We start from the raw sequence: 27,734 nt of genomic DNA, 5'->3' as shown, positions 1-27,734 counted from the left end.
CTTTAACTTACCAAGCTGTCAGCCATACAGTTCTGCTGCTCAGAATTTTCTGACTACTATTATGGAGAATAAAACTTTTCAATATGCATTCAATAGTATGAGTTGAGTAATAGTATCCCTGTTGGCGCAGATGCTACACACCTGAGAATCACTTCCAGACTCAGTGAGACTAAGTCATCTATAGAAAGGGCCCAATCATAAAAGTACAAAATGCCATTAGAATAATAAATTAATTGCTATGGATAATTCATAATATTTCAACACATGTTCATTGCCATTTCCTGAAAGATTAGAATATTAAAAATATGAATTTTAAATCAAACGTACTTGTCTCCTGTTATTGTAATTGTGAATCCATCATATTCTTTCCCTTGATCTTTGAGGCTAGGGACTTTTGTATTTACAGTAAATCCATCTCTTGTTTTACTGTTAAACTGCTTTCAGAAAAAAAAGGAACTTATTAGAATAAATATAGAAGGATAAACTTTCTATAGACACTGTTCTGTAATACGGATTTCTAGAGGACAGTTTTAACAAGAGATACCTAGTGCAGCTATGGTCCCCTAAATAAAAATAATTAAAAAGGCTTGTACTATAAGCTGGAACTATACAGACAAATGTTTTTCACAAGCCCTAATTTGATACCGACCATTTGACATATGTAAAAAAAAACAAAGAAAAACAACAAAAACAAAAACAAAAAACAACAGTAATATGAGTTGTATGGTCCATATTTTATGTTTATATTTTGTAAGTAAATGTATTACTCCAAATTGCATTCCAGAATGTAGCTCACAATTTTTAACTGCTACCAATTTTCATTCAACATCCTTTGTATATTTCTCTCCTCACCAGAAGGAAAACCAGAAAACACAATTTTCAATTACTGCAAAGCCAAAAAAAATAGTAATTTAAATTTAACATTTCAGCCAAAGACTGTAACTAATGTGTCAATTATAAGCCACAGTAACTTTACTCAAAGAGTCAAGTTCTAGTCAAAGTTACCCACCTAACTGAACAACCAGACCTCTTTAAAACTAACCAGTTCTCACAATTTATCCATGCAGCATTAAAGACAATTTCTCCACCATCATTGCGAAGTGAAAAGCTTTTGCAACCATATATTTTAAAATACAATGGTATGAACCATAAAATTATGCTCTGGCTAATAGGATTTCATTTTTTTAGATTATAAGCATTTATGAGGAATAGAATTCCAATGTGACATGTACTATTGAGAATAGTATACATATAAACCAAACCAGATGAACATTTTTTCAATACCATGAACATTTGCTGCCAATTCTTAGGAAGAGATCTTTGTCTTGCTAAATCATTCATAGTATCTTAAAATAGTTATATGTTTTTGCCTTCTCTTTATCCTAATATGTGTTTTCAAATTCAGCTGATAGCATTTCCCCCTGTCAAGCACCTCTGGAAAAAGTGGCAGTCATTTTGCTTCAGAGGGCCTTATTTATGGTTTCTTATATCATATCATATTGCACAGGACAATCAAATATCTTTCCCTTTTTCCTTTCCAGGCTCGTGTTTAGTTTTTACTGGTATCCATTCCGAAAAAGGTGAGCATTGGGTTGCAGAGCTGACAGGGCTGTAAAGGATTGATCTTAAACCGCCCTAACCCTCAGACAATCCCTAACACATGCGTTAAAGTAATTTGGAGGTGACATTTGTGGCACTTATCTGAGCACCCTGGAAAATATGTGGGTAGCAATATTTGAGCTTCTATGAAAATCTCCATACCTGATCAGTTTGAATTTTTCAGCTCTGATTGGTGTGAATGTTCCTTTCCAAGCTTTATTCAAGCCTAAATATTTTATTTATAGTCTATTTTTTTTAAATCATCAAAGGCAAGCCCTTCCTGCCATATTCCCAAAGATTCATTGAACATTTGGTTTATTTGAAAAAAATCTTAGAACTGAATCCTGAGCTAGAAGGACCAGTTACTAGGGACAAAAGGATAACTCTGCTTCCATGCCACATAATTCAAAGCCTTTTTATGGAGGCTACCAACAAAGGTGCTGATAATTGCGCACTGGGGAGGAGGCAATGGTGATCTTGCGCTTTCCCCACCAGATCTGAGTAGAAGCCACCAGTTCATTCCACATTGGCCAACAGCCATTAACAAGTAACCACTTTCGCTAATTACTGCTCTAGGCTACATTTCAAATCAGTGGTCCAGAATTGTTAAAAAAAAAAAAAAAGTTCCATATGCCATATACAGGCAGTCCCCAGGTTACATGGATCCGACTTACATGGGATCCCTACTTACAAACGGGGTGAAGCAACCCCGCACTAGCTGCTTCCCCCCCAGCAGACCAGGGAGACACAGAGTGGCTTTTCTAAGCAGACACCTCAGCTTGAGAATAAATGACTGAGGGAAGTGAGGTGTGGGAGAATAAAACTGAGCTCTGGAGAAATGTTTGGCTAGAGTTTCCCCTACAATATGTACCAGTTCCGACTTACATACAAATTCAACTTAAGAACAAACCTACAGTCCCTATCTTGTACGTAACCCGGGGACTGCCTGTACTACAATTCCATAAACTCTTTGGTTTGTCAAATGTTTTGTACAGCTTTGCTGAACCAGTCAATCAGGTTCCAAATAAAAATCATCATTCTAGTAAGACTGGTTTCAAAGAACCAGTGCACTAAATTCCCTTCACCCCCCCCCCCCCCACTCCATTTACCAGCCATATTTTCTTTTTACCAATTAAGGAGTAATTATGCAATTAAGATTGCTCAAGCACAATCACATACACATGCATCGAAGGGAAGGATCATGCCATAGTTGAGCAGATTTGTAGTTATTTTTATTAGTACATTAAGCCTTTAGAATATACCTGTACTTACTCCATTTTTAAATTAGACCTACAACTGCCCCTTTAAGTTGTTACCCACATCAGCTAAAAGTTGTTGCAAAATTTACCTTCATTATGGGAAGAAGGTCTTCTACTTTGTGAACGTTTTCCAGTGCTTCTCTAACTTCTAGCAGACCTTTAGGATTATTAGCACTAAAATAATAATAATAATAAGGCAACTATTTTAACACAAACACAAGAATCAAGGAAATCTAGCATTTTTCAGAGTATTCATCCAGTTTTAATTCAGCAAATCATCTCTGATGGTCAATGGAATTAACTACTGCATTCTATTCTACTACATTCCTTTTAGCAAATTCCTCCACTCTCTCCACTCGGTCAGGGGCTGAAATGAATACAATACAAGGAGGAATATTTTTACCTAATGATTTTCTAGGACTGAACTCACCACAGGTTAGACATTCAGACTGCATATCTTCTGTAAATAGTTCAGAGTGGCCCTCAAATTTGGCTACATCCCTTTTTACCCTTTCCCCCAAATGAACATTTTCAAAGCTACAAGGTAATGCTAAATTCTCAGTAGGAAATTAAACACATATGCGGCTAATGATAAAACCTTATTCAAAAGTATTAACTTTTTACCTGGATCCCCAAAAGCCCACAGACACCCCAAAATGCTTGCTTGGTAGGGCAAACTTGAAACAGAGATCACTCCCAGAAAGGAAACCAGATAATATGGTAGCAAATCTTCTATTTTGAAGCCTGATCTTTCACCTAATCGGAAACATTTGGGACATACAAAGCAGAAAAGAACAGAACTACCTCCACGTTGTGTCCTAACTAAGTGTCATGAACAAGCTTCAAAATTTAGCAAATTCCTATCTCATACCAGATCCAATAGTCCAGCCCCTGTTTTGATCTTCCACAGCTCTGAACAAAGCTCAATTTCTTCTGATGCGGAGTGACTAGATGTGCTACTAATAACTGTAAGCAGGACCTTTGGGACTCCCAATTTTGCCACTGGTGCAAGTTAGAAGATGTGGGTCATATACTTGCAGGCTGCACCCAGTGGCAAGGACCGGATGGTTCCCTCATGAACTTGCACAGACTAAACATGCTTGTATCTACATAGACAATCAAGTCAATTATAATAGGCAAACATACACAATATCCGAGGTACTCTCAACATCCAATCTGTGAAGTTAGAATGAGAGTCTGTCTAGATAACTTCTCTCTTTCGACAGAGGGATGTAAATTAGGCACTTTGAAATCGCAAATGAAGCCAGGATTTGAATTTCCCATGCTTCATCTGCATAATCAGGTAATGGTGCTCTTTCGAAAAAGCGCCATTTCGAAAGTAAAACTGCGGTCTAGACGTGGTTCTTTCCAAAAGGGGGTTTTACAGGATCTTTCGAAAAAGGCTTCCTTTTTCAAAAGAACCGCATCTACTTTTGAAATGGCGCTCTTTTGAAAATTATGTGATTATGCAAATGAAGCACAGGAAATTCAAATCTTGGCTTCATTTGCAATTTCAAAGTGCCTAATTTACATCCCTCTGTCAAAAGAGGGATGTAATTTAGAGACAGCCTGAGATACAGGAGCCCCTTTTGGGGAGCTCAGAAGAAGCCAACTTTTGAAGGAACTTGGAAATATCTTCAGCAGTGCATAAAGCCTTGCTTGCAGGTATATGCTCCACTAGTCTCACAATATTTTCATGGGGGCGAGGGAGACAGGATAGTTTGAAATGACTGGATGTCAAGTCATTCTTTTAAAACTTATTTAAAAACAAGAAGTGCTAGCCAGCTCTGACTAATAGCTTCTCATTAGTTAGCAAAGTCATCAGATTCCATGGTGGAACATAATTTTCCCCCTTTTCTTTTCCTCCTCAACCCCTCTTTTTCAGCTATTCATTTGTAAATCTGTATTGCTTGGCTTCAGTCATCTGAAGTGGGTTGTTCCCACAAAAGCTCATGATACTATCTACATTTTTGTTAGTGTCTAAGGTGCTGCAAGACCATTCATTTAAAAAAAATTTTCAGGGTGGAGCATTTTATCATTTACATAACATTAGAAGCTTTGCATTTAACATACCGGCACGTCTGAATTTCATGAAGGTTTTTATCATTCCAATATTTGAAAACAAAGTTTAAAAATATCTCCAACTTCATGCTTTCCTCTAAAATTTTAAGAGCACAAGTAGATTTCTTTGTCACAGTGTAGGGAAGGTAGAGTGCACTTTATCTACATTTCTTGATTTGGTAACACAAACTTGAACTCCTTTCACAGTTAGGTTTCTTCCTAAGTGTTCAGATGATTTGTATCTGCTTAAGGTTTGCTTATCTTCGAGAGACTGAAGCAGAAATCTTCTGGAAAATCTTTGATTAGTTTTCAAATTTTCAACATAATTAGCTAAACATCCCTGGTCTGGCATTCTTGGAATCTAACCAGTCCCGAATCAGGGAATTTACAGGATTGGGGAGGTCAATGCCACCAGCCTATGGGGCTCCACTCTCGTGGCAGCAGAGGGACTGGCATTAATGGAGCAGGGATGAGGAGTGCTCAGGGAAGTGGCATGGCTATGGAACCCTACAGCCAGGGATCAGGAAGGAAAAGCCCTTCTAATGCTCCCTCCCAGCCGTGAGTCATCTATGACCTGAGCAGTTTCACAATCCAGCCCGGGAGTCCCTGTGGCCTGGAGTGTGTGTCAGTTCCCATTCCCCAGTCCCATCTCTTCCTGCCCTTTCCCCTCCACATTGCACCCCTTTTGCTTCCTTGCAGCTTCTGCTGCTGCAGTGAGCATGGGGCCCAACTCTTGCTGCTGCCCGCACCAGGCCCCCCCGGTAATTCCCAAGGCTGTATCCCTCGGGAGGAGGGGGAATTTGGGGGGAAGGGTTCAATGAGGGGGAAAGGGCGGGGCTTAGGAGACAAGTATGGACACACACATCTTGGGCCACAGGAATTCCTGGACCAGGATTGTCAAACTGCTAGGGCCATAAATGGCCTACAGGCCATGAATTTTGAGATCCCTGTCCTAAAGAAAGAGATTTCACTCTTGGAGAGAAAAGTCAGAAACAATGACATATTCTGTGTCATAAAACACCAGTGGATACTTCCCCCTGCACACCTTAACCAACAATATTGGTCAGAAAAATTAATTTCCTGTAATATGGGGTATAAATCAATATTTTCCAGGATCACTTTGAACAAAAACACACCTTCCCTTGTAAGACAGGGCTAAGGTCCACCTGTGACTGACATAGGTCAGAAGCTTGGATACAGGTACTCTTATCACATGTAATAGAGAAGACTCCTTTCTTTCACATGGCAATTAGTGGGCTTCTCCCAGTGTGTAAGAGGGCATAGTTATGGCTGGTACTGAAACTAAGAAAATATTTCCCCAGACTTTATGGAATGGTCTATTAATATGCATTCAAATGGATATTGTAGGGTGAGGAACAATTAAAATAAACCATTACCCATGATAAACAAGGATCCTGTCTTTAATAAAATGAAGTATTTTTTCAAAATATTCCAGGTATCTCATGTTAATGACTTGTCCCCTGTAGATAGAAGATAAATAAAAATGCTTAGAGTGGACTATTTTATTTGACATTTTAAAACCAGCTTATATGTTGTTCATAAAAGCATGATATGTGATTTCTATACAATGGGTCTGAAATAGTAATGGAAGCTTAATCAAAGGTTTGTCTGAATACATAAGATAGACAGTAAGGATATGTCTACAGTGCATTCCTCTTTCGAGAGAGGAATGCAAATGCAGACCAATGACATTGCAAATGAAGCGTGGATTTGAATTTCCCGCGCTTCATTTGCAATATTGCGTCCGGGCAGTATTTCGAAATCCCCTATTTCGAAAAAAGAAATGCTGTCTAGACGTGGTTATTTCAAAAGAAAATCCTTCTTTTGAAATAACCCTTACTCCTTAAAAAATGAGGTTTAAGGGTTAATTCAAAAGAAAGGTTTTCTTTTGAAATAACCACGTCTAGACAGCATTTCTTTTTTCATAATAGCGCCCAGATGCAATTATGCAAATGAAGTGCGGGAAATTCAAATCCGCGTTTCATTCGCAATTTCATTCGTCTGAATTTGCATTCCTCTCTCGAAAGAGTAATGCGGTGTAGACATACCCTAAGGGACTTGTAGACACTCAAGTCTTACTGGTTTGGTGGTTTTCAACAAGCTACTTTGCATGGGTTCTCCCCCCATTACTACCAGTGTTCTTATGTACAATTGAAAAAAAAAAAACCACAGTAACACAACTGTCAATTTGGATTTGGAAATATTTGTATAGAGCCAATTACCCTGATAGAAAACTTTGTATGTTTATTTGCGAAGATAAGTGCAGGAACTGATAACACTAACTGTAACTGATTTATTTTAAAACACTGTTATATGATTGTGATGTCTGTTCCAAACTACTTAAGTATTCTCTTCTTACGAATGTGCTTGTATTAAGTGTTCCTAAATCCCACACATAAAATTGTCTTTTTTAAAATAAAAGTCTTCTGGGATGATTCATTGAATCCTGATTCAGAGTAGGAGGAATATCTTAAGGACACTGCAAAATATCAAATTTTCACATTTTAAAGAAAGAAAGGGGGAGGAATGAGTAGAGTGCAATAACTTTAAGACACATTTCTAAGTAGAAAGAACAGATGTTTCAACCTCTAGGACATTTTCAAGAACATTTCAATTTCCAGTTGCTATATAAATACTGCACTCTACTGCTCTTCCAGGAAATTAAATATTTAATCGGCAGTTTACAAGCTACATTTATAAACAGCTGACTTGGTGCCTTTTTCTTTGAACATTAGATATGACCCTATAAACTTTCAAAAGAGGCCTGTCAGAATTGTATCAAAAGAGGCCTGTCAGAATTGTAGTAATACATAATGCCTTGAACAGGAACATTATGTACCATTATTGTATTTGTAAGAATCCTTCATCATTTCCAAGCTACAAAACAAGATTTTATATCGCAAATGTTACAGCTACACATACCAGGAGGTTAAAACCACTGTCAATCACAAGAGATACATCTTCAGCCAGTCTCTATCCCCTTTTTTATAATTATTCAGGGCTTGATTCTGGCATTTTAATTCATTTTGTGCTGCACCTTACTCCTACATAGTTGTACTGATTTTAACGTACTTCAATGGGGACAAACATTGATCAGAATTAGAATTCTCAAGTACACATGTTAGAAAAGAAAGAGAAAGAGGAAAGATAATAAACAATTGCTGATATGATTTGCTCTTCTTGTACATCCCATCTTAGTCCACCTTACACAAAAGCTTTCTGTACAACAGGCAGAAGTATAAAGTAGTAAAAAATAAGAATAGGATTTATTTGAGCAGTAGCTTGGAGAACTCAGATAACGTCAGTCTAAAAGGATGTTGGAACAAGCCGTGGAAAAGTGGTAATGAATAAGCAAAGACAAAGATAGCGGTTCAAAAGTTTTGTTTTTCCTCAACTTGATGATCTCTTGAGGTCCCTTCCAGTTCTAGTATTCTATGATTCCCTCTATTTGATAGGTACTGCCATCTCTTCAGAATGCCAAAGATTAGCAGGGGATGCCTCAACCTATATTTGGAGAAATGCAGACAGCTTCAATCACTCAGAACAGAACTCAAATTCTTGTTTGGCCCCATGAAAACAAAAGTTTAGACTTTCAAAAAAGTAACATAAGATTTATTAACTTATCACCTATACCAGGATGGAGGCACGCCAAAGGCACTTTTACACTGACTCAAAACTGCAGGAACAGCAGCACCAGAGAGCTCTAAGCTTTAGAACCTTACAGAAACGTACAAAAATCAAGTCAAAAAGACTTTGGAAACACTTGTGAGTGCTCCCAAACAAAGTGTTTCAAATTAGAGTGATGACTATATGACTACCATGGAAAGTTTTCAGCTATTCTCCAGATGTTTAAGCCTCTACACAGAAAAAATCCAACACAGACACCATCATTTAGCATTCTCCAAGATGCCAAACTCAAATAAGAATTGTTGAATGGAACTGGGACCTGCATAAAGAAATCCCATACAAAGAAAGTGTTGTTAGCAAGGACCTAACAAAGGATAATTTGTGTTAAAAAACAACAGGTGACAGTAGAAGCCAAAGTGGTTCTATGACACTAGGCTAAACACCTTCTGATCTGATCTTTCATAAATGTGACCTTGGCCTTCATGAGGGCGCTGTAGCTTTGAAATGCACAGAAGCCCCTGCTGGGGATTCTTGTACATTTCAAAACAGGCACGCCTGCATGCAGCCCAGAGTCAGTAGGACTTCTCACTGGCTCTGGGCTGCACACGGAGTTCCGCATTCCTCCTCTGAAATGTACAAGAGCCCCAGTGGGAAGCCCTGCTGGGGCTCTTGTACATTTTAAAGGAGGACTGTGAAGTGCCTATCAACTAGTCAAGTAGTTGATGGAAATTCCATCGACTAGTCGATTAATCGCAATTTAACATCCTTAGTATGAAGTGAGCCCATTAGTCTCAATAAGGTTTTCATTCTGAAGCCTCATTATGATATATGAATTACCAGTATTGCAAAACTACTTCATGGCGGATTAAAGCACACAAGAAGGGATTATGCTATTTGTGCAAACTTGCACTATCTACTACAAGTGAAATCTCTCGCTGATGGCATGAATTGATGGAAGAGAGTTTAGAAGACTATCGCTATCTACTACACTCTATCTCCTGCCTCATTCAGTCTAGGAATGTAAACAACTGGTCAACTATCCAATAAGCATAATCTTATCGGATATTCAACTAGTCACTTCTCCCCCCCCACCCTTGCTGCCTCTATTAGAGGCAGCGGGGGAAGGAAAGGAGGGATGGGGCAAGAGCAGGAGCCGATGCTGGGGGGGAACTGGCTTAAAAGATTTCTCTGCTGGCTCTTAATATATTTAAAAGGCAGAGCCACAACGGGGTTAGGTCCCGGGGCTCCCTTGCTTATTGACTAGTCGATTAGGGAATTCCATTGACTCGTCGATTATTTAGTTTAATCAATTAATTCAATCCCAGATTAAATGGTTATTTTCAGGAACAAATCCAGTAGCGTGCAAAGGAGAAAGTATGCTCCTGTACTCAGAAAGGCGACACAGTCAAAACTCGTGATGGGGAAGCATGAAGGTTCGCTAGTCCGGGAAGATTTAGGCCCTTGCAAACCGTAATTAGGTTGAGTTATTAATCAATCTTTCTATCAAAAAACCACTATCAGTATTATTCAAGCCATGATACAGACCCAAGGATCACAGGCCAGGCCAAAAGAAAAGGCCAGAAACTGATTCAGTCTGGTCCTGCACTTTATGAAGATCCAGTAGCCCATTTCAGTACTACAGATAGCCTAGAATCACTAGGCTCATTGGGACATCAAACTAGAGAATTGCTAGTGTTATCTGATGAGATAAAAGCATAAGAAACATTTAGTAGGCACTCTTTGCAAAGTAGGTACTCACTATCAATAACCCTCACAAGAATAGGGCATTCCTTAGAGGTCTCATTCTGCCGATGACACAACCAAAAGACGCTGGAGGTTCATGTTCCATTTCACCCCCCCATCTTCCATATTAGGGCAAAAACAGCTAATGAGTTATGGAGCGAGGCAGGAGTTGCCCTCTAAACTTGAACAATGAAAAGTGTTTGGATTCTGTTGCATCTTTGATGCGAGAGGAGGATATAAAGCAAAACTCAAGAGAATACTGAGTTCCAGTATGCAGAATTTGAAAGGATGAATGCAGAAGTCTGAGCACAACATTGTCCCTAAAGATGTGAAAACAGAAAATGTAGTTGTTCCTACAAGCAATTGCTGAGCTACATCAGAGCTTCAGCCAAACCTAAACTTACATACCCCAGAAAAATGTCAGGCTGCTGGGCTCCATTCTGTGAAATGGTAGGAGTTGCCGAGAGACAGAGACAGAGACAGAGACAGAGACAGAGACAGAGACAGAGACAGAGACAGAGACAGAGACAGAGACAGAGACAGAGACAGAGAAAAAAAACACTAACCATGAAGAGTACAGGGGGCTGCAGACAGAGAAGTTTGAAGGGGAGCGGAAGAGTTCCCCCCGTTGAATGAACAAGGTGAGAGTAACTAGATTTGAGGTGAATGATTTTGCTTGACTGTTTGTGGGTTTTCCCCCCCTGTTTCAGGTGATTTCAGTTACTGTTCCAGTTGGGATTGTGCATTTGAGTCCAGAAAAATTTAACAAAAACGATTTAAGGTCTAGAGAACATGACCTAGCAAGGAAGTTTGAAAGAACTGGGTTAGTTTGGGTTTGGAAATGAGAAGACTCAGAGGGGACACGATAGCAGTTTTCAAGTACCTAAAAGGGTGCAAGGAGGAGGAAAATAAACTGTTCTCTTTGACCTCCAATGACAAGACAAGAAGCAATGGGCTTAAATTGCAGCAAGGGGAATTTAGGTTGGACATTGGAAAAAAAACAAAACTTTCTAAATGTCAGGGTGGTTCAACATTAGAAAAAATTGCCTAGGGAGGTTGTGGAATCTCCATAATTGGAGATATTTAAGAACAGGTTAGACAGATGTTTATCAGGGATGATGTTGGTGCTTAGTCCTGTCTTTAGGGCAGGAGACTGGACTTGATGACCTCTCAAAGTCTCTTCCAGTTCTAGTATTCTATGATTCTAAAATACCCTGTGCACTTGGAGCTTTAAAAATCAGTAATTCTTTCTGTAAAATATTTTAGAAAGATCTTTTTCACCTCATTTTTTTCTTTTAGAGAAACATTGAAAGACTAAGTTTAGAAATAAAAGAAGGAATAAAGAAGGACTCTGATTCCTTGCTATTTGTGTGCACACATACTCTCCATCCATGATTGACAGTGATTTTGCCACATGCAGCTCTCCTTTTTCCATTGCTTCATAGTAGGTGGAGCTGTAATGCTTGCTATATATATCCTATGCTATACAGAATATAGACGACAACACGATTAACCAATAAGCCTGGGTTTATCAGTTAATCCTGTTAACTACACACATTCCTCCCCGCCCCCTTTGCTGCATTAGTATCAGAGGCAGCAAGTGGAGGGATAGGGGAGAGGTGGAAGCCAGTACCCATGAGGCATGCTTCCCATGAGCACCAGATCCCATGGAGCAGCCTGACCCCCACCCCCATGCTGCTGCCTCTGATAGAGAGGCAACAGTGCGGGGTGGTAGGGGGCTCCACGGGAGTGGCACTGGGAGCACACTGGCTGCCAGCCCCACTCCCAGGGACTATAGAATAGGCATGTAACTGCTAAAATTTGATGCTGTTACACAACTATTCAATTACATGGCATCTAATATCCCTAATACGGAATCTTGTTTTATCATATAAAGAACACGGAATGTACAATTATTTGAATTTTTCAAGTTAGAAGGTTTTTCTGAAACAGCAGTTACCTTTAAGCTTCTTAGTTATTTTGACACCTATGCCTTTAACCTTTCTATACTGAAATATTGAGAGGGACACGTGATCTGTCTCTAAATACTATTAATTGACGAAGGTTACAAAGTAAGAAACAGACTACCTGGTACATACTGTGCCATTACAGCTGGCAGTACTGCCTTCTTGAAAACAGAAGAACTACTATGGGTTTAACTTTCAGTATATGAAGTAGGTATTTTAATTAGGGAATAAAAACTTGAAACTAATGGTTTTTTTGGGACCTATTTATCTTTATTTTGTGGAGAATATAAAACATTAAGATTCGGGGGGGGGGGGGAGGAAATGGGAAGGACAAAAAATAATGAGGGATTATTTGGTTTAATGAGTGGTAAAATAAACAAAAGCTCTCCTAGAATTAAAAATAAAAATAAAAATAAAAGTGTTAGATGTTATATAGTACGTACACAATAAACACTGTCAGTCAATTATAATACATCATGGACAGCCTACATATTTTAGCACAATTCCTAATACTAACAGGATTAGTCAAAAACTTCTTACCTGATTAGATTGATGTGGTTATTAAAGCCTCTACTAAGACTTCGAGCTGGCATTTGATCTAACCAAAGCACGGGCTGATCTGGGTCAGCTATCCTACAAAGAAATACCCTGTTAAAATTGGGGCAGCAAAAGAAGTCTTATTACATGTTATATTTTAAAGCAAGAAAATACCACTTGGGAAAAATTTCTGAAGTTCCATCTTAAACATAGCTGCCAACCTGTGCTGTCAACTGATGCAACCTATGGCTCTGAGAAGCTGGTTCATGCATTAATACCTTTTGGCAAAGTTTGAATTCAGGAATCATAAAAAAAGATGTTGTTTTTTTTCTGACAAATATGTATCAGCTTTTTTAAGAGGAAGAAAGCAGTTCATAAAATTCTCAATTATGCAGCTAAACAGTTACTGGGCAGAGGGGAACTCTGTGAATAAGTGACTTGTTTACCATCTTTTTTGGATCAGAAACAAAGAAAGAGTTATCATTAGGTCTTTAAAGGAGTGGAGGGCCTCATCTATTCCAGAGCTAAAGTCTGTTGGCCTCAAATAGTAAGTCCTTTCTTGTGATCTAGAACTCCCTGGGAAACTCCATGTTATGAAGCCGCAATGGCCTTTTTATTGCTATCACATAAGCCATAGTACACATTGTGGTGTGAACAGCATATGGTGGGGTTTCATGAGATGTCCCCTATGAGTCCCAAGCCTCTTCCTGCTACTTCTCATAGAATCTTCTTTAGAATGCCTTCCCAATTCCCACAATGCTACACAGGGAGTTGAAAGATATGGGTAGGAGAGGAGTAATGCTCAGTAATAGTAGTACACTTCCTCCAACAGAAAGGGCTACTCTACTGGGAGTGTCCTACCTCTGAAGGAGAAGTCAGTACCAGAAATACCTCAACCTGATATTCAGGTAACTCTGAACTGGTGGTTTGGATATTCCTCTTAAGAAAAGGTGAATCCAGCAACATATCTATTTCACACCATGTATGTATTAGTACAAAGAGACCTGGTCGCAAGATGGCAGGTACTGAGGAATACTTTCAACTCAAGCAGGACTGAAGAGGAAGGTACTAGGCTTCCATTACACTTAGTGCCAACACTGCATAGCAAGGTGCTCCGTGATAAGGTTGGTACCAAGAGAAGTGCTATCCACATATTTAGCGGGTACAACTTCTGCTCTCTTAATGGTCAGTACCAGGGTAACAGAAGGGTCTTTAGCAGACTTCTGACTCAGACAGCACCCAACACAAATCAGACGCATGACAAAATTTGTGCCTCAACTCACTAGGCACCAGGTATGGTGATCTGTGCTTTGTTCATCCCTAAAGCCATGTTCTTCCCTGGCCACCAGAGGACATCAATGCCTGAATACTGGCAGACAAATGGGACCTTTGAGTAGATGTGGCCCAAGCAACTGAGACTTACCAGTTGTTTGAGGCTAGGCAATAGCCTTCCTCTGAGTCAGAGGAGGCTTGCATCAATTTTGCAAAGAGAAACAGCTTCCAGCAATCTGCTCTAGCTCTAAGTGCATGCATAGAAGGATCAACTTATACATTACCACCAAGAGTGTTCTCCTCTCCTTGACAGAATCAACACAGAGTGCTCATCATTCACAGACATCAAAACATCAGAAAAAGGATAGGCAATGACTGCTAGGGATTTAGCGTCTACTATCTTGCTAGCAACTTTATGTTGGAAGCTGGGGTGTGTAGTCTATGTACACTGCAAACCAGCGATTTTTTTTAATTGACTTGCATTTTACTAACACAAGGCCTCTTCAAGTCTGCCTTGTGAAAAAGTGCAGTGCCTCTAATCTCTGCCAAGCATAGAGTAAAGAGACCTTAACTTGCAAGAATACTCCTCCTTGGGATGAGGAGTTGTTAAACATCTTTTTATGAAAAATCCCTGCAAACACACACGGTGGAGCAGCTGTTAAAGCAATAGGGGCTAAGATTCTGAAGAGACCTGCCTTCACATCTTTTACAAATGTTGCAGTTTTTCAGTCTCTTACATTTCACTAACAGGAACTTGCATTGATATCACAAAGTAAGGCTTAGTACCACTCTTCTCTTCATCATTACCTTCGCCACTTCACAGCAATGTCAAACATGTCTCTCCACTGCATCAATCTGGTTTTCCCATTCATTCGAACTTTTGAGTTTGTCCAGGTCCGTTGCACAGCTTGCATTACTTCCAATGCAGCCAGCCCCATTGCTGAACAACAAAGAATATATAGAACCAGTTAGTCCACTCAGACTCTCCATTTTACAGGGGGGAACTGAAGCAGCCAGGTTAATGACCTGTTCAAGGAAATAGAAGCAGTAAGTGTCAATACGGTATTAAGAGTCAGTAATTCATAGTTTTCAGTCCAGTACTAGACCAAGATGCCTCAGAAAAATATTTATTAATATACAAAATGTGGTTATTTGTAAATTTTACATCTACACATTATTGGTTACTAAATTTAAGATGAATATAAATGCAAAGAAAAAAGTTTATAACTGCATATCATTTGAAAGTGATGCTACAGTTGCATCACAATAGGTAATTTACATCCCATACAGGTGGAAGTTGGGTTTACAAAGAAATTCTTCATCAACTTAGTGTTTTCAGCACCAGGGGTTAGCTCACAAAGCTATGTCATTCAGGGATGTGAATTTTGCAAAGTACGTACCCAGTGTAGACCAACCCCAGGTTAATTAGCTCAAAGTGCTATCAAAGCGAGCATGAACATTTTTCATTTCCATTCCCAGGTGGAGTGTGCTCCCCATACCTCTGTGTATTCTCTTATTTGGAAGAAATCCTGGTGTCTCGTATTGTATCAGTGAACCCAGACGATCAGCCACACATACAAGTTCTTGTACCTCAGGTTTATAGCTTTCAAAATTATGAAATAGCACATCCCTTGAAGGAAAAATGTTACAAAAAAAAAATCAATCATCTGCCATGACGACTCCTTAAAACAGTATAAGAACAATCTGTATTCATAGTCATCAGTAACACAAGCCCAGAAAAGAATGAAACGTGGTACCAAAAAACCTCCCACTCTCATACGTTGTAGATATGCACACACACAAAATTCAAAGTGAAATTCTGACCCCAATGAAATCAGTAGTAAAAGACTATCCCCGTTGAAATGAATGTATTTCATCAGTAGATTTTAATAATAGAATTAGTGATTTCCAGCAGATATTAAATAAATTGTGACGCTTTGTAGTGAGACATTTCTTCAGTGCATATTAATCCTGAAATTAATAGGAATCAGAGCATGGAAGAAAACATGAAGAACACCACAGACTAGTGGTCTGATTTTGTAATTCCTTCTCAAAAATCTCCACTGCAATCAGTAGATGTTTTGCATACATAAGTGATACAGGGTTAAGTCCATACTTAAACATGCAACAATAAGGAAACTCCATTTTGAGGTTTCTACACTATGGATGGATATCCAGATGGAAGTCTATCCTGAATTTCTTTAGAACTAACATGAATCTATAATAAATTACTAATCCAGCTCAAGACAAATTTTAAAACCAAAATAGCTAACATGGCTGTATAACCTGAATTATCTTTACTGAACTGCATGGAACATGTGGCAGGACTACAGAAAATGATTTTGACCAAGTTGTGATGCTACCTCTTCATTACTGAGCTAAATAAATCATTTGTAGGCCCTATACATTTGAAAAGTGCCCTACATTTTCTGTGGGCTACAGGCAGTTTTCAACATTTGTGATAAATTAACCCTCAGGTGCCATTTTTTGAAAAACAAAAACAAAATCCTACCAGGAATGCTCTAAACAGTCTGTCTAAAAACCACTCACTTTATGTGTGGCTGCAATCCTGGCTGTTCTTCATAGTCTTCTATTAGAAAGGGAAGGTTTTTGGCCCAATGGTCCTTAAAGTTTCCAGGAAGATCTGTATCTACATTATACTCTACAAGAGGAGTATCAAGATGGGCATGCAAATATCGAGAATATTCTGAGGAAAATAAAAATACAAATTCAGCCAATCATTATTTATCGCAAACAAGAATTTAAAACAGGATTATATAGGAGTTAGTTATTTAAGATTTTATTAACCAATATTAAACTTGAAGTTAGCTAAACTGTTAAAAATCTAGGCCAAGCAAGTGGTATCATAGTTACTTTTACTACTAAATCAAGATCCAAGTCTGAGTTCTGGTCCTGGCTTTTAATTCTGATCAAACAAGCGCCAAGATGACTATGAAGACAGCTCACTCAACACAGCAGTCAAACACAGACAATTTTAGTCCTATGTCAAAGAATTCTCCCCTCTCTTCCCTGTTGTGACTTACCTCTGAGGTATTTCACTTTTAGGTACTCTGGACTAGCCTTCTGGCCTGGTAGTGGATCGTTTAACATAACCTTAGTTTGAGCTTTTATGCCTTCATAAAATTGTCCCATTGCAACATGACTGAGACCTTTCATATACTGGCATACTTCATTATATGGCTCTAGCTGAAGACATCTCTAGAAGAGTAAAGAAATAAGCAATTCAGTAAATAAAAAATTTACATAGGTATCTTGAAACAGTCTGATACAAGTACTAAGGAATGGTCTTTTTTTCTTTCAAAAGTTATCAGTAACTGTTTTCCCTGTGACTTTCCTTCAACTGATGTTAGCTAGCAAGTAAATTGTTTTTAAGATGGTAAAAATATTTTCAGTGTCATTATACAAAATGTAACAGTGGTGGTGAAACTTGTTCTTGATCATACATTATACTTGTAGCTAAGTAGTTTTCAACATCAGATGAGAGAGGCTACACAGTGTCATAAAACATGTCTTAGTGTAAACAGACCCTAAAAGTAGCAGACATTTTTCTTAAAATGCAACTTTATAAAATGTATCCACCATCAGTTCTCCTATTCCACCAAGCATCATAGCTCTGAAATTCACAGACTGCAGTACTATTGCCTTACGATCAATTCCACCCTACATCATGTTAGTTTTAGTATAATGCCAGACAACTGACTATTTTAGAATTTGGTACCCCAAAACAAAATTCTCACTATATAGATCTATAAAATATTCATGGATTATCTGCAGCTCTTCATAAAGCACTTGCTATTTAAATGTCAGCTGTTTTTTTTAAATACAAAAAGATCTACAAAGAGAGTCACAAAACAGAGACACATGGTAATTTACATAAAGACATATCATGTTCTAAATAGGCAAAAGTAAAGTGTGCTTGTTAAAATAGGGATGTAGGGCTTCTTAGACTTAGCCCTGTTCCTTGCTTTGCCAATGACTCACTGCATATCTTTGGGCAAGTCATTAACCATCTGAGCTTTAGCTTCTAGATCTGCCAAATTAGAATACAATTTATCTACCTCATGTCAGATGGATCACTGTACACAACTGTTAGCTGTTATTGTTCATGATGGAAAAAACTCAAAAGATTCAAATAAGCACTCCAAAGTTCAGATTCATGTCTAAGTCTTGAGATTACAGAACTGGCTACTTGCCTTATGTGAACAGCCAAAACACTGGGGTTCCACTTCTAACCAAAATGTGAGCATTTCAAAGCTTTATAAAACACCAGTTAGAGTCTAGTATTAAAAATTTGTGAATCTGGAGGAAAATGTCTCAGTTCCCTCCTCTGCCTGAACTGGTCCATCATTCATTAATTGTAAGATAATAAACCGTGCTTACAAAATTACATATGGATATGCATTTTATTTTCAATTCAGATTTTCATTCACGTTCAGAATGTGAAACATAACATTCTTGTATTTCATTTTAAGTGTAATTTGATATTAAGTCTAATTAAAAATATCAATCCTTAATTTAGTATAGATCTTTAGAGGTATACCTGTGCTTACCTTAAAATTCTTCAGTGCTTCATCTAGGCTACCGTGATGGTAAAGCATCATTCCCCTGAGCTGTATTGTCTGAACATGATTTTGATTTAGCAACAAAGCCTTCTGGAAGCTCTCTGTAGCAGCATCAAAGTTACCAAGCTCCCTAGGTAATTCCATAGGATCATAAGTGAGGGAGTATAAAAAGCAAGGGTGTACATACAAACCTACCTTTTTAACCAAATAATTTGTCCTTTGTCTTTTGTTCAAATAAGATATTAAGAAAAGATATGAGAAGCTAGGGCTAATTAAAAAAAAATCACATCAGGGACAATTTCTCTAAGGTAAGAGTTCTGTAACTTCTTTGGCAGTGACAACCAAACTATTGTTCACAATTCTTAAAAGGATCTACTCTTGGATACACAATCCCACTAGACCCTGGATTCACACAATTCTCTGTTGGCATTTACCACGAGCTAGGACACGTTAGGCCAAGGCTACTCAACATGCGGCCTGCAGCCCGTTTGTTTGTGGCCTGCAGTGCGGTTTGGGTTTACACAGGGCTCAACACGTGCAGGTAGGATCCTTTGAACATGGCCTCCACTGGGAACAATCTCCACAATGGTGAGGTGTCTCCCAGGTTGGGTGAGCATTGAAAGATGCAAGTGGACAGGCTGGCTGAAACAGGCGGGTACAAGGTGTTAGTGTTTCTAGCCCCCAGGAAGGTGGTGCCAGGAGCACTGGGTCATTGTGGAAAGCGCTTTGTATTCATGTGAAAGAAACTATTTGCATATATATTTGCACGTATATGCAACCACACTTAAGTTGCGGCCTTAGGCATGTGCTGTGAGTATCACTGGCGGGGGGGCTTCCACAGTTGAGTAGCCCTGCTTTAGGCATTTCCTGGACAGTACTTCCTCAAAATCGACAAGAATGAAACCTGTTACAATGAACACCCTGGAATAAGATATAACAGCTGAATCACCCCTCCCCCAAAAAAGCTACGTATAGGGATGAAATCAGACTCGTAAATTTTATGTCTTTTAGAAGCTGCCACTTGAAAAAAATATGGAATTGTGCCAAAGAATGTATGGGACAATTTTCTGACAGTGGCCAATTTGATCATTATACTTAGAATTATTGAGTTTCAGGAGTAGATGCAGCCAATAAAACATTATATAAAAATAAAATTAACAGTATCCTTTTGATAAAATATTTTGAATTCCATTCACAGTGTCCAATTTTGTTATATTAAATGAGTTTCAACTACACACATTTAAAGTAGCACCATTAAAAATAAAGAATCAAAGTACACACAGGTACCAAGCAAAAAGATTTATATTTTTAAAAGCAGGTTCATTATTCAAAAATTTTTAAAAGCAGATGATCTGAAAAAAAAATACATTCTATTTCAACCCCAGTTACTAAACTTGATGCAGGAATTACTGAGTAATATTTTAAGGACTTGTGTTATGTAGGCAATCAGGTTCAATAATCACAATAAACCCCTATTTAAAAAACCAAAAAAACTCCACTGAATTTATGATCTTCTCGTTAGCTTAAAAGGTGATCTACAAATAATGTTTGAAAAATGTTAGCAAATAAAGTCTTGTTTTCGAATTACTCAGACATTTTGGCATTTTTTAATATTTGCTAATGTGACGGGGCAGAGGCGCCCCGCACTGGAGGGCAGAGAGTAGCCCAGGCCCAGCTGGCTGAGAAGGCTCCATCCATCCAGCCCTGCTGGGTATGCTCCCAGCAGAGCCAGAGCATAAAAGTGGAGGGAGCCCTGCAGTTAGAAAAGGCAGCGGGGGAAAGAGGAGGTCCGTCAGCACCTACCTCAGTATTCCTGCAACAGCTGACTCCACCCTCGCAGTCGCAGAGGGGCCAGCAGCCACAGCCACTGCCGCAGCCGGAGCTGCAGCCCACAGCTGTCCCAGGAGCAATGTCAGCAGCCACAATCCCAAGTCCAGTCCTTGAGCAAGTAGACCAAAGAGGTGCCAGAGCATGGTAGGAAGCAGCTCACGGCAAAAGACTAACCAAGGGGCTTGGCGTGTAGCAGCAGGAATCCCCACCAAGCAGGCAGGAGCGATTGTCTCTGCCTATAGGGCCCTGGGCGGGGACCCGGTGGAGAGAGAGGGCCCGGGTCCCCCTACCATCCTTTTTCCTTCCCTGGACTCATCACCCCCTGGCCAGGAGAGGCTTCCCGGTGACTTGGCCTCAAGGCCCATATATGCCTAATAGAGGGACACGTACTTTGGAGTTAGGCCTCAGAGACCCTCGTAGAGGGCCACAGAGACCTGATGGAGGGGACGACGCATGGGGATAGTAACTGCTGAGACAGTCCCAATGCTAAGGGGGTAAACACCCCCAACAGCTAAACTTTAAATTAGCAGACCTGAAGAAGAAATGAAACACTCCCGCAGACTCATGATTACCAGCTTCCGTTCGGTTAGGTACCCCAATATCCATTTTACTCACAGTTGCCAATACCCCTACTGATGGAGCCTGCCTATATTAGAAAAGAAAGCAATATTTGTGCTGAAAAACCTCCTAAAGAACAAAGAGGTTACTTTTCAAGCTAATATCTTGTATCTTAATGGATAGAGATTTACACATGCACTACTGGGGAAAATAAAAACAGGACTTGCCTTACAGGCAGGCTCCAGCACTCAGCCATGGAGGGTATGGTGTTACCAGGAAAGTGCATGATTAGATGTGCACCAAGGCACTGCTATTGCATTGGGTCTGTGCTTGGCAAGAAAGACAAAAGGAGGTAAGTTTGAACTTTATGTGCTGAAATACCACCCTACCCTGTCTATGTTGAGACAGTCATTACATAACCTTAATAGGCAATTTTTTAAAAATATCATTGTAAAATTTGTTTGTGCTCTTGTTAATTCTGCCCCCTTCTGCATACATTATTTAATTCCATGATAATCATACTTCTTTTCCTTGCACAACCTTTGCCTTTTTTGTTTCGTGCATGGGAATTGAAGCAAGAATGAACAACGAAGGAGGCTTTTTTCTGTAGTATCATTGACACATTTGTTGCTGAATTTGGAAGATGTGTAATGAACAAGGCAAGGGATGGTAGAAAGTGAAAGAAGCATCTCATGGTGAAGACAGCTGATGGCCAACCTGGAGAACTAGATTCAATCCTTACTCTGCCATAGAGTTCCTATGTGACTCTGAAGAAATCATTTAAATAAGTTTGTCACAGATAATCAGTAACCTTATGTTCCTCATCTTCTGGGTGCCCAACTTGGGACCCTGGGTCTAATTTGTAGCAGTGCTAAGCATTAATAAATGTAAAATAAGTCAATAGGACCTATGTTATGAACTTTTTTAAAGAGTTGTAAAATGTTAAATATCCCAGTGTCATCAACACCTGCAATTTCCTCATAAGGAACACGATTTTGGCTGGGGGATGAATCACTCTCAAAGCTCTATTCTTCTGAATTTCAACTCTGCCTGGTGCAAGGCTCCCGTCTTTGCCCCCTCTCCCCTTTTTGCCTACCTATCTCTTAGGAAACAGATTTAGGGAGGCAGACAGATCTGAGTAGAGAGAAAGCAGAGGGAGCTGTTGACACTATTCTCACAAGAGGGAAGAAAACACCGCCCAGCAGTGTACCAATGTTCTGCTTCCCTTCCTACCAACTGTGAAGGACTACGTCAATCTGCCCTCTGTTCATCCCCCTTCCTCTCTATCCCTACAACTCCTATTCCAGTCCTGTAAGAGCCCCTGGAACTGTCCTCACTCCGGGCAGAGAATCATGAACCTCCAAGAGCAGTAGACGGGAGAAGTGGAAGACAGAACTGATACAAGACCCAATGGGGTTGCATAATGAATTGCTGGGCACCCAAACATACATAACATTTGACAATTTTTGCTTCTGTTCTACATGTATAGAACACAAATAAAAATCCCCGCTTCTTCCCTCACAGAGATGTCATGAAGACCAATGAATTCATAGCTGTGAAGCAACCATACTACAGTGACAAGTGTAACAGAAAATCCATGAGGTATTAATAATTGCATACTCAGTGCAAGGTTTAGATTAAGGATGTTAAATTGTGGTTAATTTACTAGTTGAGTAGTTGATAGGCACTTCTGCAGTCCTCCTTTGAAATGTACAAGAACCCCAATTGGGGGCTCTTGTACATTTCAAAGGAGCAATGAGGAATACTGCATGCAGCCTGGGGCCAACAAGAAGTCCCACTGACTCCAGGCTGCACACAAGCATGCCAGCTTTGAAATGTACAAGAGTCCCCAGTGCTGATTTGAAATGCCACATGGAGCCAAATCATGTGGGACTCCCCCTCTGATCCCGGGCTCAGAGCAGCATTTCAGCGAAGTATTCCCTCTCCTTTTCCCCCTTTGCTGCCTCTATTAGAGGCAGCAAGGGGAGGGGGAAATCAACTAGTCGACAAGTCTTTAGCATCTTTAGTTTAGATACTATGGTAAACAAGGCAAAGGCGACACTCACTGAATGATAAGGATAAAAACTTGTGAATAGATAACAGTCAACAAGCACGGTTCATCTTGAGCACAAAATGAAACAAGGATCCCACAGGAAAAAAAAAAAAAGTATGCGATCATGTAATTCAAGACTGTATCATAATGCATACTGCTAGGGGGTCAAATTAACATTAGTCAGGCGATAACTGAAATTGTAGTAGCACCAATCTCAGAGTGTAGGTGTTTTCCAAACATAATTGTCCAAAATATGAAAGAAAAAAAAACAGATTAAGTACAGAGGATTATGGGAAGAGGAGGAATACAACATCCAGGAATAGGAGTCAAGGTGAAAATTGGTTTATGTATTTTTTTAAAATATATAACCTATCCACAAATGCTCTTCTATCTTATTATCTGTAGACCACCTTTTTAAAAAACATATCTGTTCAAAGCCTTAAACAAAATCAAGTTTTCTTCTTGACATTTCAATATCATTATTAAAAGCAAAACTAAAGAGTGACTCATTACCTAACTTCCAAATAAGAGTGCAATTTAAATATTAGGTTTTTCAAAAATAATTTTACTAATATTTAAAGCAAAAAATAGGTTTTTAAATAACTATTTCCCAGTTTTAATTAAGTATTTTTAATATAAGTAATGCAGATATCTAATGCAAGCACTTACAGGAAGAGACCCTGTCTTTATATTAATTTACATAGCACCTATCACAGTTGTGGTACTACATAATTAAGTCAAAACTTAAACAGGCAAAAATCACTCACTGCTGTCTAAATATTATGATGATTTCAGAAATCTTCTAGCACAGAAATGTCCAACCACTTCTGAAGCAGTACCCAATACAAGTTGCTACTGCAATAGCGAACTAGCCACACTCAACAGGCCTAACAGCCTGATGTGGGTGCATCTAGGACACCATGGCTCTAACAAGTTCTTATAATAAGGAGTAAAATATTCAGCTGTGATGCATAATGTTTATTCCACTTTTATACAATATCACCTGAGGACTGATAGAAGCCAAAGACCAGGTAAATGAGGACCTAAGGTGAATGTCTACAAGGCAACTGGAAGCGTGACTGCCGCTTGGGTAGATATGCTCATGTTTGCTTTAATAGAAGTAGCGAGACTAAAATAGAATTGAAGATATGGAGACAGGGCCATCCTTACTAATACTGGTGCCCTACAAAGCCCAGCACTGACGTATGTACACACATGCACACATACACACATACACACATACACACCCCTGCTCTGTGGGGGGGGGAGGGGGGAAGGTGGGCAGCAGCGGGGTGGGGGAATGGAGAAGAGGAGGAGGGAAGGTGGTTACCAATTTTCCCGGGCCAGATGTTATTTGCTGCAATGGTGTTCGGTCTGGGAGAGTAGATAACCCTGGAGCGGAGCAGAGCAGGGAGCGAGGCTAACCTGGAACCTCAGGGCAGCAGGAGGGAGGCACAAGCGGCGGAGGGCAGTGCGAATACGGGTCAGAAGAGCAGTTCTGCACCCAGGTGGACAGAAGAGGTTTTTTGGAGGGGAAGCTGCTGCTTCTCTCCAGCCACTAGTTTGCACAGCTGCCCTCTGCTCTTCCAGAGTCCTCCCAGCCCACACTTGTGCTGCTCACCACCGCCTGGTGAGTGGGTATAGGGCACAGCTGGGGGAAAAGGGTGGAGTTCCAACACCGAGCCTACAGGAAAATGGGGGAGGGGGTGATCAGGGGATGGGGCCACCGGAGCTGTAACCTAGTCACATGCAACTGCGTATACTGATTGTGCTAAGGACAACCCTGCATGTAGGCATGGACTGTACAAGCCCTTCTGGGTACATAACTTGCATTGTTAGCTTATGCCAGGGCCCACAGCTACACTGCTACAGAGGTTGAACCTCTCTAATCTGTCATTCTCCAGTCGGGCAACATCCATGGTCCAGCACAGTTTTAGTTAGCCAGACGTCCACTTATCAGGGATGTGGCCAAGTTTCCCATGGTCCCATAAAATTTGTTTACAGCTATCAGTCCTGACGCTCAGTGTTCTGTGCTGTTATTTAGCTCTGATTTACCCCCAAATGTCTTTGAAGAGCCCAATAAACAGTGGAAGTGTTAGTAATACTGCTAGACAATATTGATACCCTGTGGTTTGGTAAATTCTCTGGTTTGGCACTGGTCAGGTCCTGAGGATGCCAGACGTTCAACCTGTATTTTTAGCTGTACTAGCTAGATTAAAGCTATCTGGGATATGCCTACCCAAGTTGCAATCATATCTCTGACTGCAGTGCAGATATACCTTAAGGGTATATATACACTGCACACTTACCTCAAAAGAAGCTACACAATTTATGCTATGTAAATGAGGGTTACAATGATGCCAGAATAATGCCTGCATTATTTTGAAATAACAGGCATGTTTAAAGATGTGGAATTGCTATTTCGGGATACTTCCGATATGCTGAAATAGCCCCGCTGTCTAGATGTAGCCTAAGTGACCTGTTTACTTTGGATTGTGCTAAAACCTCTTTGCCTTTTGTTTTATTTATATTAAGCTCAACTCTGAAGTCCATGCTTAATAACTATCAACAATAAAATCAAAATATAGAAAAAACTAAATTAAATAACACTATTGTATTATTTTTATTGATCTGTAGTGCTGACCGTGTACTAGGGGCTTTAAGCCAGTGATACATACAAGTTATTTCTGAACATGCTTACCTGTAGGCCTGTCCCAGACTCTTATATGCATCTATGAAATCAGCTTTCTGCTTTAAGGCTTCTTTGAATGATTCAATAGCTTCCTATATAAAAAACACAAGTAGACAACATAATCATCTGTCATTCATTATTCCTGTTCAATTTAAATTTAGTAACTCCGAATTTAAAGTAATTCAAAACTTACAATACTAAGAATTGTGTGCTATTATGTAAGACCTGTAGAAGTTTTGAAGAAGGTATTGTACATTTGGGGATTTTTTTAAGTAAAATATTATAGTAGTTTGTGCTGCAAATTGCAGAATCCTATTAATGGCTATAAGAAGCTATGAAATAAGCAACTCTCCTAGTACCATATGGAGCAAGGAACAGAACTCTCTTCTTGTATGTAGGGCACTGGACTGAATCTCAGGAGAACATCCTTTCTTCCTCCAGACTCCTGCTTCATTAACAAAACTCCTTTTAATTTTTACAGACTCACTTCGTAGCCTGTCCCACCTATTGTTCTGATGTATACTGTACTACCTTCAAACGGCTTCAGATTCCTGGGGAAAGCCCTTGTAAAGATGAGATTATATTGGCAAAAGTGTTTTTCTGTTCATATATATTAAACTAATTGCCAAAATAAAATAATCCACATTGGTAAAAGTTTTTTATTTGTTTTTTTGCTCGTATAACTGCATCTACAGCAAGGGTTTTGCTGGCAGAGCCATTTCAAATTAAGTTCAGATTCCTTTATATGGTGATAGTTTGGTAGGAAGTACATTTATGTCAGGTCATTGGGGATCTGGTTCATTACCAAGGATCACTGTGATACTTTCAGATAAGATTTACAATAGACAATCTGAACACTTAAGGTCCTTAACCTTCTCTTTCCTGATTTTTGATTGAGAGTTCAGGAATGAAAAAAGTATAGGAGAAAACAAGCAGCAGCTGGGAGATGGATTTAAAAGAGAGGAATCCCAAGAAAAGAGCACCAGCAGCTCCCCCACTACAATATATAACGAACAAATCCAGAATTGCCAATCTCAAACTTTCAAAAATCTGAGTCAAACACCCAAAAATCATGTGATTAAAATCAATTGTGTGGGAAGGGAAGTTATTTGCTTTCTGTTTTGAGTCTTTGGGGGAGCACATTGCTTTTCCCTTCCATAATGTATACATGAGAATTTCAGGTTTGACATACGTGTAATGGACATGCAAAGATCCACGCTGGCTGCCTGAAGGGAACTCCCCTTAACTTACTATGGGTTAGGAGAAGCTATCAGTTCTTTCCTCTTCAACCCCCTTCCTTGTCAATATTCCTAGGTATTCTTCATTAGACAGAAAGAAATTTTGGGCTTAACTGGATATATTTTCAAGGTCAGCTGCTGGATGCCAAAGCATTTTTAAAAAACTTGTCCCTACAGGACACCACTCCATCAGTTGCATGCATTATAAGAAGAATCTCTGTTATCTACATGTCATGCATCAAATGTATTTTCAAAGGGGGCAACATTATTGTCAGCCCTTTGGCAAGAGCAGGATGATGACTCTGCACTTCTGGAAGGGGTGGGATCTCTGGCAGAAGCGGGGGGGGGGGGGTGGAAGATAGGAGGAAGGCAAGTCCCCAGATCCACCCTGCCAGCCCTCCAGTGGTGATTTATAGGGCCGGGTGCTCCATCTGCTGCTTCAACAGCAGCAATGGGGACCCCCGGACCGCTTTGAATCACCAGACCCCAAGACAGTTACCCATTTTCCTCCCCCTGTTGATAGGCCTATACAGGCAGTTCCCGAGTTATGCGGATCCGACTTATGACGGATCTGAAGTTACGAACGGGGCTTTTCTCGCCCCGGAGGACTGGAGTGGTGGGACTGGGCTGTCTGGGTGCGTCTGGGCTGTCCCGCTGCCCGCGTGCTCCGCGGCTTTGCTCCGCGTCTCCCTGG

At 39.8% G+C, this 27,734-nt stretch overlaps 1 protein-coding gene across 7 annotated transcripts in view; it reads right to left on the bottom strand.

The window, feature by feature from the left end:
- Nucleotides 1-27,734, bottom strand: part of TTC13 (tetratricopeptide repeat domain 13) — a 68,607-nt gene that overhangs the window by 15,747 nt on the left and 25,126 nt on the right. For 5 of the 7 annotated variants that reach the window (XR_012902781.1, XR_012902780.1, XR_012902779.1 and 2 more), the window contains exons 9-18: nt 25,812-25,894; nt 18,658-18,799; nt 17,131-17,305; nt 16,637-16,793; nt 15,586-15,716; nt 14,894-15,026; nt 12,818-12,910; nt 6,317-6,400; nt 2,948-3,032; nt 328-437 (exon numbers count right to left, since the gene is read on the bottom strand). Coding sequence is in view for 2 of the 7 variants with exons in the window: in XM_075924709.1 (XP_075780824.1) it covers nt 328-437; nt 2,948-3,032; nt 6,317-6,400; nt 12,818-12,910; nt 14,894-15,026; nt 15,586-15,716; nt 16,637-16,793; nt 17,131-17,305; nt 18,658-18,799; nt 25,812-25,894 (1,193 nt within the window). In the remaining 5 variants the exon portion in view is untranslated. The remainder of the gene's footprint in view (nt 1-327; nt 438-2,947; nt 3,033-6,316; nt 6,401-12,817; nt 12,911-14,893; nt 15,027-15,585; nt 15,717-16,636; nt 16,794-17,130; nt 17,306-18,657; nt 18,800-25,811; nt 25,895-27,734) is intronic. The other 2 variants (XR_012902782.1, XM_075924708.1) reach the window with 1 other exon arrangement.

This window comes from Pelodiscus sinensis, chromosome 3 (assembly GCF_049634645.1).
Source record: "Pelodiscus sinensis isolate JC-2024 chromosome 3, ASM4963464v1, whole genome shotgun sequence".
In the NCBI taxonomy this organism is placed as follows: Eukaryota; Metazoa; Chordata; order Testudines; family Trionychidae; genus Pelodiscus; species Pelodiscus sinensis.
Note: the sequence above shows the minus strand (reverse complement) of the source record. Positions and strands in the feature narration are given on the sequence as shown.